Source organism: Lissotriton vulgaris, chromosome 5, assembly GCF_964263255.1.
Source record: "Lissotriton vulgaris chromosome 5, aLisVul1.2, whole genome shotgun sequence".
NCBI lineage: Eukaryota > Metazoa > Chordata > Amphibia > Caudata > Salamandridae > Lissotriton > Lissotriton vulgaris.
Window position 1 is genome coordinate 41143361 of NC_141693.1, and position 12850 is coordinate 41156210.

At 41.6% G+C, this 12850-nt stretch overlaps 1 protein-coding gene across 6 annotated transcripts in view; it reads right to left on the reverse strand.

Moving 5' to 3' along the window:
- The window catches only part of LOC147710076 (erythroid membrane-associated protein-like), a 470315-nt gene that overhangs the window by 191776 nt on the left and 265689 nt on the right, over positions 1-12850 (reverse strand). For 4 of the 6 annotated variants that reach the window (XM_086920782.1, XM_086920781.1, XM_086920779.1 and 1 more), the window contains 2 exons: positions 9558-9578; positions 8590-8610 (listed from right to left, as the gene is read on the reverse strand). In XM_086920782.1, the coding sequence (XP_086776908.1) occupies positions 8590-8610; positions 9558-9578 (42 nt within the window). The remainder of the gene's footprint in view (positions 1-8589; positions 8611-9557; positions 9579-12850) is intronic. The other 2 variants (XM_086920784.1, XM_086920780.1) reach the window with 1 other exon arrangement.

A 12850-nucleotide genomic window follows, 5' to 3' on the forward strand; every position in this document is an offset into this window, starting at 1 on the left:
ACATAAGCAGACATATGATTAAAAATAAAATGGTCAATATGGTCAGCATGGTTCCAATTCTATAAAATACAAAAGGAGAAATCATATTACAATGATGGTGAAAACAGGTCCTATAGCGCCTAGTTTTAATACCCTCCCTATATAGGAACTATGTATTATAGACTATAGAAGGTCTCTTAGGCTTGTGTGGGGGACCCTGTTGCCTTTCCGATCAGTAAGAGTAAATTACATCTGGATCAGCATAGGCCCTCTGCATCCCTGGAAACGGAAATCTTCCAAGTGTGTGAAATCATGGCAAGTGTGTGTGTAATAAGGACCCCAGAATCTTAGTTGACTCGCAGGTGTCAAATTATTATGTCTAGAAAGCATTACTCGAACATGCAGAAAAACAGCTAACATGTTTTGATAACCTTGAAGGCTTTAGCCCTCACTTTGCAGACTAGAGGCACGATGTAAGTCTAGAGATGTCGAAAACAAAACCTTTTCTCATTTGTAGACCTTCGTGAAGGCTAACTTACAAAAACAGCTATGCAGTGTGGTGCGCAAAAGCAGCTAAATGTAAAATGGCGTTAAAACTTCTAATAAGCCATGCGACATAACATGCGCGCAAAGCAGGCCTCAGGCCATACTACACCACTAAGAAAGAGAAAATGTATTTTAAATTATTTAATATGAACCACTAACCACTAACCTAGAACATATAATATGAATGTTACTAAAACAGACTATAAAAAGAAATACTAAGATTCAATTCATGGTCAGCGAAAACAGCAAGAAAACATCTAACATTTTTATTGTGTCATTATTGTCCTAACTTCCTTATTCTTTTTTGATATGTTATATTATCTTTGCTTGAGCTGTATATAGCAAAACTGTACCTTAGATTCTAGGTTGGTTCACCCAACATAATTATAATCTAGTTATAAAATAGCAAGTTATCTATTTCCTGTCTTAACTAAGAAGCATGTGTGTGATTGGAACATAAACAGTGACCAGCTGTAAGTATTTCCCCTCACTGTTGCCTCTAACTGAGGTTTAGTTTAAAAACCTACATAACATTTGCCTCTATAGCTACGTCTGGAAGGCTCTCTCTACCTATGATCCGATACCTGAAATTCTATTGTATACAATTGCCAAATTGTATCTTATACCTTTTATTTTGTAAGCAATTACTGGATATTAAGATAGTAAAGCAAGAATAGAACAAGACAAGAATGGCAGGAAATGTGCCAAATCATTTATCATAGAGATAGAATATAGTTAACATTCATAAACATTCCTGGATAGCATATGGTGCAGACATTACTACTATTCCTAAACAGCTCTATGACGTTTGTTTAAATCTTTATTTGACTATCAAAAGAGGTAGCCATAAAAGTGCAATTATAATGCATTCAAAAAGACAGGTTAAGCAGGCAGATACAATCACAATTACTAAAAACAGTTCATTTCTTGTATTATATCAAAACATATTTTCACATTAAATATGCTTCAAAATAGACATGACATTATTATTGATTAGCGAAAAATCAACAATGGATTCAGTAAAATCAATTCAGGTCTTTCCTACTATATACTGATATTTTTACTCAAATAAATTGATTTCAGTATGAACAGGGCATCACTGTAACACATCAGGGGGGCAATTAGTGTCACCAAGAATTTCATTGCTACTTTGTGTGACCTAATTTTATGGGTGACAAACAATGGTTTGAGATAAAAGCATCTAAGATTCTGATAAACGTCGCCAACAACATAAAGGGCAATGTGCTCTGTTTACTTTTATTATCGCACGGACAAGGTACCTCGTCAGGCTGATTGATCCTCATTTTAGGGAATGCTACAAGGGGATGAACAATGCCAAATCTCAATCTTAATGGCACAAAGCGGTGCTGGACAGAGGTCACAAAGGTCAAATAATTATTGGCACCTGCTTCTAATTCGTACGATATTTACAAGGCAACAGTAAATGTAATCCTCTCAGCATTAGATCTCTAATCTGACCTACAATGTAAATAGGGGTCTCTGATCTTCTTCTTTGTGTAGGGCAATATTTTGGATGTCTCTGACCATACTGATGTGTTGTACAAATTTTCTAGAGAGCAATTGATATATAGTAACCACGGAAAATGTAATACATGTGCAATTTAAGACAATCTAAAATAATTAATTTAATAAATGCAGTTTCTTCCCTTTTCCAAATTGAGTCCCAAAAAAGCAGTGGTCTAGCCATTAAAAGATTTTCTGAAAGCTGGAGAGCCGCCTCATGATGTGCAATTGTATTTGGAGCAGACGTCAGTAAATATATAACAAAGGTTTCAGAAATGAATTTTCTTGCGTTTGCGGTGCCTTTGCTATTTGCATGGCCCCATAGCCCTCCCCCATAAAGAGCTATACTTGCCCCCGTTAGCTTTATATATTGCTACCATCTCTTTTGTTGGGCAATTCCCCAGTGTGGAAGAAAATGTAAAAAGATTCCCTTAGTTGCCCTGTTCATTTTCGCTCAGAATATGTTGTGCCCAAGAGCCATTATCCGCAAATAAAATGACAAGATAACAAAAGGATTTGACAGTATTGACAGGGCTATTTTCAATAAAAAAAGGTTTGGAGCGTTTAGGTTTGGGCCAACAAATCATGGTATATGTTTTGGATTTATTTACAACCATTTTCCTTTGTAACATGAAAGCTGAGAATGTATCTATCTGTCTCTGAAGGCATACTGAAGTTCTTGCTAGTAATACAGCATTGTCCGCATATAGTAAGACTAGTATCGAACGACCTGCCACCCTGGGGGCATCGGCCTATATTGTCTGAAAATGGTTATCTATCTCTTTGATAAATAAGGAACATAGTATAGGAGCTAACACGCATCGTTGCCGGATTCCCCGCCCCACTTTGAATTTAGATGAACATTACCCCCTGAGGGCCAAAACAAACTTGGATAGTTAGATTCTCGTACAAATGAGAAATAAGGCCAACAATCGCCCTTGGGGCTCCCACAAAGATTAGGGTTGGCCAAAAAAGTTAAGGGCTTAAAACCAAGGGGCAGATTTATGTTAACTGGCGCATCCCGAGGGATGCGCCAGTTAACATGCGGCACAGTGCGCCACAGCTACGCCACCCATGGTGCGCCGCATTTATGATACGGCGCACCATGGGGCAAAAACGGCACAGATGCGTCACGCATCTGTGCCGTAAAAGTGACGCATTGCTGGAGTTGCGTCGCAAGCGCGACGCAGCTCCAGCAATGCTCTGGGGGGGCCTATTCTTTCAATGCTGCCTCAAGCCTTACGCCTGCTTCAAGCAGGCGCAGGGTTTTGACGCAGCATTGCCCTGAAAGTGACTGAGTGAAATCTCATAGATTTCACTCAGCTACTTTCAGGAGGCGTTCCTGCGCAGGAACGCCCCCCCTGCGCAGGAACGCCTCCTCATGGCGCAGTGCTGTACAACGTGACGCATCTCCTAGATGCGTCACGTTGTAAATAGGGTGCAGGGATGCGCCACGTTTCCGCGCCGTTGCGTCACGCTATGGCGGCGTAAACGTGGCGCAAGCCCTTCATAAATCTGCCCCCAAGTATTCAGATAGCCATTCCTCGAGTCTTAGCAGCAGGAGCCAGCTCATCACTTTTAAGGCAGTATCTAAGAGTGAGATTGGGCGATAATATCTGGGGTCCATTTTATCCCCTTTTTAAAAATGGGTATGATAATCGATTCTTCCCATGACTTTGGGATTTCATCAATAGCAGCTGAATTAAACACTCTGGTTAGGATGAGTCCCCATAATAGAGGTGCCGATTTAAACATGTCGGCTGGGAAACCATCCGGTCCTGGGGCCCACCCCCGACACTCGCCTGGATTGCCTGGAGGACTTCCTCATTAGTTGTATTCAGAGGGAGATTTCTACGCTCTCTTATCAACCCTGCAGACACTCATTGTCACCCCATTATTATTAAAAAAAATCAGAAAATTGTTTCACCCAGTTATCTGAAGAAATAAAAGAACAGAGTTCTGGGATGTTATCGATCTTCAGAAAGGGAGCATTTACTGTATCCCCAAAAAGTTTGTTATTCTTGGTTTTTGATGCCTCAGCCTTGAGTATCCTTCTCCGGGTGGATATAGCTATTTTCTACTCCCGCCGTAGGGGTTGGATGATTAATAGGTCAGACTCTTGTGTTGATTTAGACAGGGCATGCTTCAAACCCTGTAGGGCTTTAGTGCAAGAGCTGTCAAACCACCCCTTATTTTTACTGCATAGAGGCCCAGGGTTCTTTGTTAAAAGTGATTTTATGGAATTTGTGATGATAGAAAAATTCTCAGTCACTAGTAGTGGAATAATTTCATCCTGGATACAGCGTGTTATTTCCCTTTGGTCAGAGACCTATTTCCCTCATACTCAAGCATGGGTCAACACTCGACCATTTAATTCGGACACCATTTGACCTTGCTGGATTTATATGATTTACTAAATCAAAAACATCATGCCTGGTGCGCCAGAAGACAAAAGATAGTTTTAACAAGTTATCCCTGAAGAAAGAAGGTACAACACTAAGGATGACGCACATCCAGGTGGCAGGGGCAGATACTAACACATGGTCTATAATGGAGTATATGTTTCTCCATATGAAAGTTGAGGCTAAATCCCCGTTCGGACCAACCCCACCTAGTAAGTTGAAAATCATATTTGACACTCATCTGACTAAGTGCTTCCCCCTAGGCATTATGACAAAAGTGAGCAGTTCCCTCTCCCTCATCATATCTGTGACCACATGCCTTGTTGTTGGATAATCCGCATGCCTGTAAAGTTAAAATCTCCTGCACACAATAAAACATACTCCGTATTATTTGGAGATAAAAAAGCTTCTAAGCCATAGTCAAGAGCTGCTACCACATTAGCTCTTGAAGAATCAAAAATATTATTGTAAAAGTTTACAATTATTAGGTCTTTTGCCCCTTTTTGCTTAACCACAACATTTGTGCTGGAGGCCCACTTTTGCAACCTTTTTAACATTGACGGAAATTTATTGGAAATGAGGGTTTGCGTGTCTGGAAGGCTCTCTCTATCTATGATCCGATATCTAAAATTCTATTGTGTACAGTTTCCAATTTTTATTTTATCCTACTTTTTATTTTGCAGGATTTTAAGATATTAAAGCAAGAATAGAACAAGACAAGAATGGCGGGAAATATGCAAAGTCATTTATCATAGAGATAGAATATCGTTAACATTCATAAACATTCTTGCATAGGATGTACATATAGTGGAGACATTTATAATATTCATAAACAGCTCTATAACATCACACATTCTTTAAAAGAAATAGCAAAGACTGGAAAAAACCCTATAATGGAATCCTTAGAGTCTTGAAGGACAAAACAATGGAAATAGAAAATTCTGATCAAGCAAAAATTGTCATTGTGTTCTTGACACATATTTAAACAATTTTAAGGCATTGGGCAGCTCCTGATGGGAAACATCCTTTACAACGAAACATTTACAACGCAGTGCTACTACAACGCAGGTTTTACAACGAAAACCATTACAACGCATTGCACTGGGGGGCGCTCTAGGATAGGGAATAGTTTTAATTTACTATCCAACACCTTCCCTACTATCCACGGGGACTGGAGTTGGAATAGTAAATTAAACTATTCACTATCCAGCACCCCAAAGCGCTATGCATTGTAACAGCATGCGTTGTAAAAACTGCGTTGTAACAGCATGCGTGGTAAAAGCACATACATCCGCTCCTGATAGACCTATTAGCTGCCACTGCAGGATGCCTGTAGGTAAATAAAAAGAGTTTTCAAAGTTGGAAAGGGATTGTGGAGCAGTAACTTTTTCCCCTTGGGCTGTACGTGGTCAGACAAACACATTCCTTGCACCTTAGAAGAGGGTGGGTTCTACTTGTTTGTCATGATGTGTTCTAATACTGCCCATGTTTACAGTCCTACAGATAAAGTTGTACTTTGACGATTCAAACATTACAGAGCTCGAGTTTTGGCACTGCTGACAGATTGTTACTTCTAGATATAAGTTCCTTGTCTCCATACAGCACACACACGAAGCAATGTACGACTACTCTTGTGAATTTTTTATTACTGGGAGTGACATTGACAACTCTGCAAGGGCCATCAATGCTCAATATTGGTTATCCTTTCAGTTTGGGCATTTAAAGAATCAAATACTTACAATGCTCTCTATGCATCTCTTAATTTATTGGGTTGATATGTGGCATGAAAGCCTCATAACTCATCAATTGCAATGGCCTTGGCTTCCCTGGTGGATAGCTACTGTTTCTAATTGGAAAAACATCCTAATTCTTCAGTGCATCTCCTGAGTGATTGTTAAACTGAAGATAGAGTACTCTACAGAGAGGTAATTAATGTATTTAACCTGCTCATGAGAATTTTAGGATTTAAATAAATACCTCCAGAAGTTGAAGTTTTTAAATAAAGGATTGGGATACACAAGGGATTAACATTTGCCTCTATAGCTATGTCTGGATGGCTCTCTCTATTTATGATATGATATCTGATATTCTATTGTATACTACTTGCATTTATTATCTTATCATACTTTTTATTTTGTAAGCAATTACAGGATTTGAAGATTTTAAAGCAAGAATTGAACACGACAAGAATGGCAGGAAATGTGCCAACTCATTTATCATAGAGGTAGAATACAGTCAACAATCATAGACATTCCTGGATAGCAGGTACCTATGGTGCTGACATTTCTAGTATTCCTAAACAACAGCTTTATAACATCACACACTCTATAAAGGAAATAGCAAAGATTGGAAAATGCCCAAAAGTTGAATTCCTAGAGTCTGAAAGGACAACATGATTTCAAATAGAAACATCTGAACGTGAATAGTCATAGTGTTTCTGGCACATCCTCTAACACCTTTAAGCCACTGGGCAGCACCTGATGGACCTAATAGCTATCACTGCAGGAAGCCTTGAGGTAAAGAAAAAGCGTTTTCAAAGTTGGAACGGGATTCTGGAGCAGTGACTTTTACCTCTTGGGCTGTGTTTGGCAGACAAACTCATTCCTTGCACCTTAGAAGAGGGTTGGTTCTACTTGTTTGTCATGATGTGTTCTCACACTGCACATGTTTACAGTCCTATAGATAAAGTTGTACTTTGACAATTTGAACATTACAGAGCTTTGGCACTGCTGACACATTGTTACTTCTAGATATAGGTTCCTTGTCTCCATACAGCACACACACGAAGCAATGTACGACTATACTTGTGTATTTTTAATTACTGGGAGTGTCATTGACAACTCTGCAATGGTCATCTATGCTCATTGTTAATTATTATCCTTTCGGTTTTGACATTTAAAGAATTAAATACTTAAAATAATCTCTATGCATCTCTTAATTTATTGGGTTGATATGTGGCATAAAAGCCTCATAACTCATCAATTGCAATGGCCTTGGCTTCCCTGGTGCACGGCTACTGTTCCTAATTTAAAAAACATCCTAATTCTTCAGTGCATCTCCTGACTGATTGTTAAACTGAAGATAGAGTACTCTACAGAGAGGTCATTATTTATTTAACCTGCTCATGAGAATTTTAGGATTTAAATAAATACCTCAAGAAGTTGAAGTTTGTTAAATAAAAATAACTGTCTATAAGACATATGGAGTTGTTACTCTATGTACTAAGTTATGAGTGGATTTACGTTTTGTGGACTGTGCTGTCTCGCATGAATCTTCTGAGAAGAAACATTTTCTAAATACAGCTACTCTCTAAATATGGCTAACTATGACAGGATGGCCCAATGACAGGAAGGCACTAGACCAAGGTTTTCAACCATGGGAATCACTTCTAAGTCAGAGGGTAGGACAAGATTGTCAGGGTGGAGCATTTCCCAGTTTATAATAATTTTTACTAGTTTCCATTATCGCCACACTGTAAATTACAGCTCCCTGTGTTCTAATCGTATGTGTTGTAGGTGACCAGGAAGAAGGTCTTGTACAACAAGCCTGATAAATGCCAAGTTTACTAGGTTATGGAAATGCCTATTTTAGATATATAGGGAATGAATTTCTAAGACAGATGGGGCTCAGATCAATTCAGATGGCAAACGGAAAATATATTCACAAAGAGGAAGTGTCTTACATAATAAAAAGACAGGGCTGGAAGCTTTCACAAGAAAACTGTAGAACACATAAAGGGAGGTCAATACATCTCAATGTTGTAAAGAATGGAGAGGAAAACAATATAACATTGGTGTGCTTTTCTTTTGGTATGATCTTAAGCAAGAAAACAATAAAAATGTATTTTGTTTTCTTTGAACTCTCAAAAACGAATCTCAAATTTCAGTTCTGATTTCTTAAACTGTTAATATATTTCTAGGCAATATTCCAGAGTCAGAGAATCAAGGTAGAAGTATTTCAAACTTTGAGAACTTTAGACAACAAACCAGTAAAGTTCCTGATTACAATGCCACAAAAAAAGTTTCCAGGCTTGAACTGGGATAGAGGATTTATACTGTACAGTGGCAGCAAAATGCCACTGGAAGAGATCATAATTCATCCAATGCTTCTATATTAAAAGGTAAATTATAGCACTCACCTTTTTCTTTTTGGAGATTGTCTGTGTACACAAAAACATTCATTATGAACTCACTAGATTTTGTTTTGTATAAAATTCATTTATTATTGCTCAATTTAAATACATGCCTCTTGCTTTAATTAAATCACCTATCAGATAAATATAGAGAAGTAAAGGTTAATATTGTTTTGAGTACGTGCATTTTATTTCTACATTGCCTGATGGTGAAAGTTACCAGATTAAGGACAATTGACAGAGGGTTGTACTAACTATCTGGAATGTGTTTCCAAGTGTTCCAACTACTTTTTGGAAAATGTCTGAAATATCATATATCCATAACATATATTGTTTCGCATAGTCAAAGATAGTTTATGCATTTCAAACTGACCTATCACATTCACATTCATTATACATAAAAAAAATATCCCTCAATCATTTCGATAATTTTTTTAAAGTATATGACATCAAGTTGCCTAGCACTATTCTGGTTAGGGGTCTTTGAAAAGTAATACGTTTATTGCAGATTACAAATGTCTTAAAAATTATCTAATATACAATATGTTGAAATCTTTCAAAACTATTTTGTTTAAAACCAAATAATTATTTGGAAATTAATTCTTTTGATATGTCTGCTCAGATAGCCGATAATAGATTATGAATTTCATAATTAGCATTTCCTGAGATTTTGAAAATGGAGTAGACGTGTCTAATTGCAGTGAAATCACTTGGTGACAATCTTGGTGTTTTCTACTGATGTGTGGATTGGGAATTGGCTTTCTTACTGTATAGTGCACTTCTGTTTTAGTATAAAGGAGACATAGTCTAGAACATAGCCCCTCTGTAGAGCAAAATATAGTTCCCAACATCATGAAAAGCAAATGATGCAAGACAGGGAGTAACAATCTTCAGACAAGATGTGTAACAGAAGTACTCTACCTTGACTGGATGTGTGCTTGCCCTTACCCTTGTCTTAATGCGATTTCACTCACCTTTTTCCTTCTGGAGAGTGTCTGAAATAGCAAGGACAAATGTGTTACTTGTGGAGATTCAATACAGACTGTTGCCAAATTTTAGAGGCAACCATTAAAGAGATGTTCCACGTTTGAATATTTTGACAACTGTGCTAGAGTGTAATGCTCTAAATTCAAGCAATTCACACAAATACAATTACAATGTTAAACATGATGAGGATGAAAATGTCACAACACAATCATCATTTGACAATTTGAATTAAACAGAAGAATTGAATCTGCATTTGGAACATTACATGAAAAAGAACTGTGTGACCAACTCTCTGCTGTGTAAAAACTTTGCATTGGTGCATAAAAATTACCTTCATATTAACAGGATATAAATAATGGAAAAATAATTGTCATGCTTTGCATCACTTTCATGAAGCAAAAACAGTGGTAAAGTGTGATAAATCTGAGCATTATAAGATGCTATTGAGCTAACTTGAGCAGGAAGGAAATGCAATATATATGGTTTTTTTTTGTAAAAACTATTTTTTATTGGCAATCAATCCAAAAAGGAAAATGGTACATTCAGCAAGATAATGTGTCAATTATTGACATTCCAGGATAATATCACATTTCGTAATTTATGCCATTTACAGAACAATCCCCACAAACTTCCCCGCCCTTCTCCCTCTCCACCCCTGTCAGTGCGCCCTCCGTCTCCTCCTAGTAAGCCTATTACCAGTGGAAATTCTCCCTCCAGTCTTGCCGCCAGATACAATCAAACGCGGTGGGGAGACCAACACCCCAGTTCCAATGCCGTGTGTGCGTTAGTCATGTGTGTCCTTGGAAGTAGGTTACCCTCTAGAGTGTCAATCCTGCGCTGCCGCCCCTTCCTCTTCCTCACTTGAGCTACCCTCAGGTCGTTGGAGCGCCACCACCAGGGCCTCCCATGCTCTGGACACCTCCAAGGCTTTGTCGTTTTCTAAGCGCCTAGCCTGTTGCATTATAAGTGTACACTCAGCTCTCGCCCAGCGCTGAAGAGTGTCCCTCCATCCCAAGTAGCTGGGACCCTGGCTGGACTTCCAGTGCATGGTGATCTCTCTTTTGGCTAAAATCAGGCCCAAATCATAGAACTTGCTAGTGACCCGTGTTCGGGGGGTGTGAGGGAACCACAGCAACAAGCAGGTGCCCATATCCACCGCTATCTGCCGGTCCGTGACAGCATTCAGGCAAGCCAGCACCGCTCCCCAGTAACCAGTCAACCCACCACAGGACCAAAACATATGTGCGAAGTCAGCCCCGGTCGTCCCACATCGCGGACAGAGCGATGATGCGCCCGCAAAATATTGCGAAATCTTAACGGGAGTAAGGTACGCACGGTGCAGTGTAAAGAACTGGACCAACTGGAACCTGGCATTTCTAGTGCCCTTCCAGGCGTGGCGCACTAACTGCGGCCACGTTGTCCCAGGGATCGGTCGCCCTACATCACGTTCCCATTTGGCTCGTGAGCCATCCATGGGCAGTAGGGTTTCAGTCGATAGCCTCCGATAGAGGCAAGTGACGGCCTTGAACGTACCGGCCGCCATGACCACATACTGACAGCCCGCAGATGTCGGCGGCTCGGTGACCCCCCCTCCAGTGTTTCTGAATACTGGCCACCAGAGCGGCGTGTAGCAAGTAGTCTCCTCTCGGGGGGTCATAAGAGTCTTGCAACTCTTGGAATGTGAGCAGCGCACCGTCTTTGTAGAGATCTCCAATCATATGCAGACCCAGTTACTCCCAGGCTGCCAGCGCCGACCAGTCACCCCCATGCGGGAGGGCCGTGCACATCCCCAACGGAATTTCAGGGGCCTATGGGCGGGCGGTACCCGAGCGCCTTTGGCAACGAAGCCAACAGCTACGGAGGGTACGCTCCTCAAGTGTGAGCTGAGTCAGGTCCAGCTTTTGGCCCAGTATTATAAAAGAGATGATGTGCCTGGGAAACAGTCTGCCCTGCATCCCCTCCGGTCCCCGGAATTCCTGAGCCACCGCCTGGGTAAGCCACTGTAATTGCGCCTCTAGGTAATACGATTCGAAATCTGGGACCGCAAGCCCCCCATCCGCCCTAGGGTGCATCAAAGTGGCCAGCGCAACGCGTCACCTACCCGATCCCCAGACGAACCCGGAGGTTAAAGAACGGAGTCTGCGAAAAACCGTCGCTGGAACCCAGAGTGGCAGAGTGCGGAACAGATACAATAAGCGGGGGAGCTCCACCATTTTCAGTAACGCCACCCGCCCTGCGACCGACAAGGGCAGCGTCCGCCAGAATCCCATGGATCCCTGCAGATTCCTGATCGCTCTATTAACGTTACCCTCTAAGAGAGCCAATGAGGAGTGATAGATATGCGTGCCCAGGTAGGGGAGGCAACGGTATTCCCAGCGAAGGTCCCCCTCCGGCTGGGATTCGTCCTCCTTCGGTGTTATCAGGAAAAGGCAAGACTTTCCCCAGTTGACTCGCAGTCCCGAGAGGTGGCCAAAGTCAAGGAGCAAGCGCCTGGCACCACGAAGTGAACTGCCGGTATTCGCCAAAAACATCAACAGGTCGTCCGCATAGAGGGAAATGTAATGGGACTCACCTCTCAGCGATAGACCTTCATAAGCTCGGCCCATCCGGGCGTGAGCCGCAAGTGGCTCAATGGCAAGCGCGAATAATAGAGGGGACAAGGAGCATCCCTGTCGCGTCCCACGACCAACCCGGTACGCAGCTGAGATCGTAGCACCCGTCTTGACTCGAGCTGTAGCTGCAGTATAAAGCAAGGCAGTCCACTTCACAAACCGCTCACCTAGTCCAAACGCCTCCAGTACACGGAGCAGGTATGGCCACTCTACGCTGTCAAAGGCCTTCTCGATGTCAATCAAAAGTACAGCGGCCTCAGGGAGGCCTCCAACATCGCCCCCCATGACCCGAAGCAGCCGACGCACACAGGTGGCAGTGGTGCGTTGGGGAATGAAGCCCGCTTGATCGGGGTGTAACAAAGCTCGCATATGAGCAAGAAGCCCTGTCGCGAGGATCTTACTCAGGATCTTGTAGTCAGTCGTGAGCATGGAAAGCGGGCGATAGGCCGAGCGGGAGCTGGCGTCGCCCCCGTGCTTCAGTAAGGGTATCACTAAAGCCTCACGAGCAGTCGCAGGTAAAGCCCCGGTATCCCAGGCCTCCCGGTAAACAGCCTGCAACTGCGGGATCAACACATCCGCATAAGTTGCGTAAAACTCAATTGGCACACCATCCGCGCTAGGAGTTTTGCGGCGAGCCATGTGTTTAATAGCTGCCCGTAGCTCCCCGA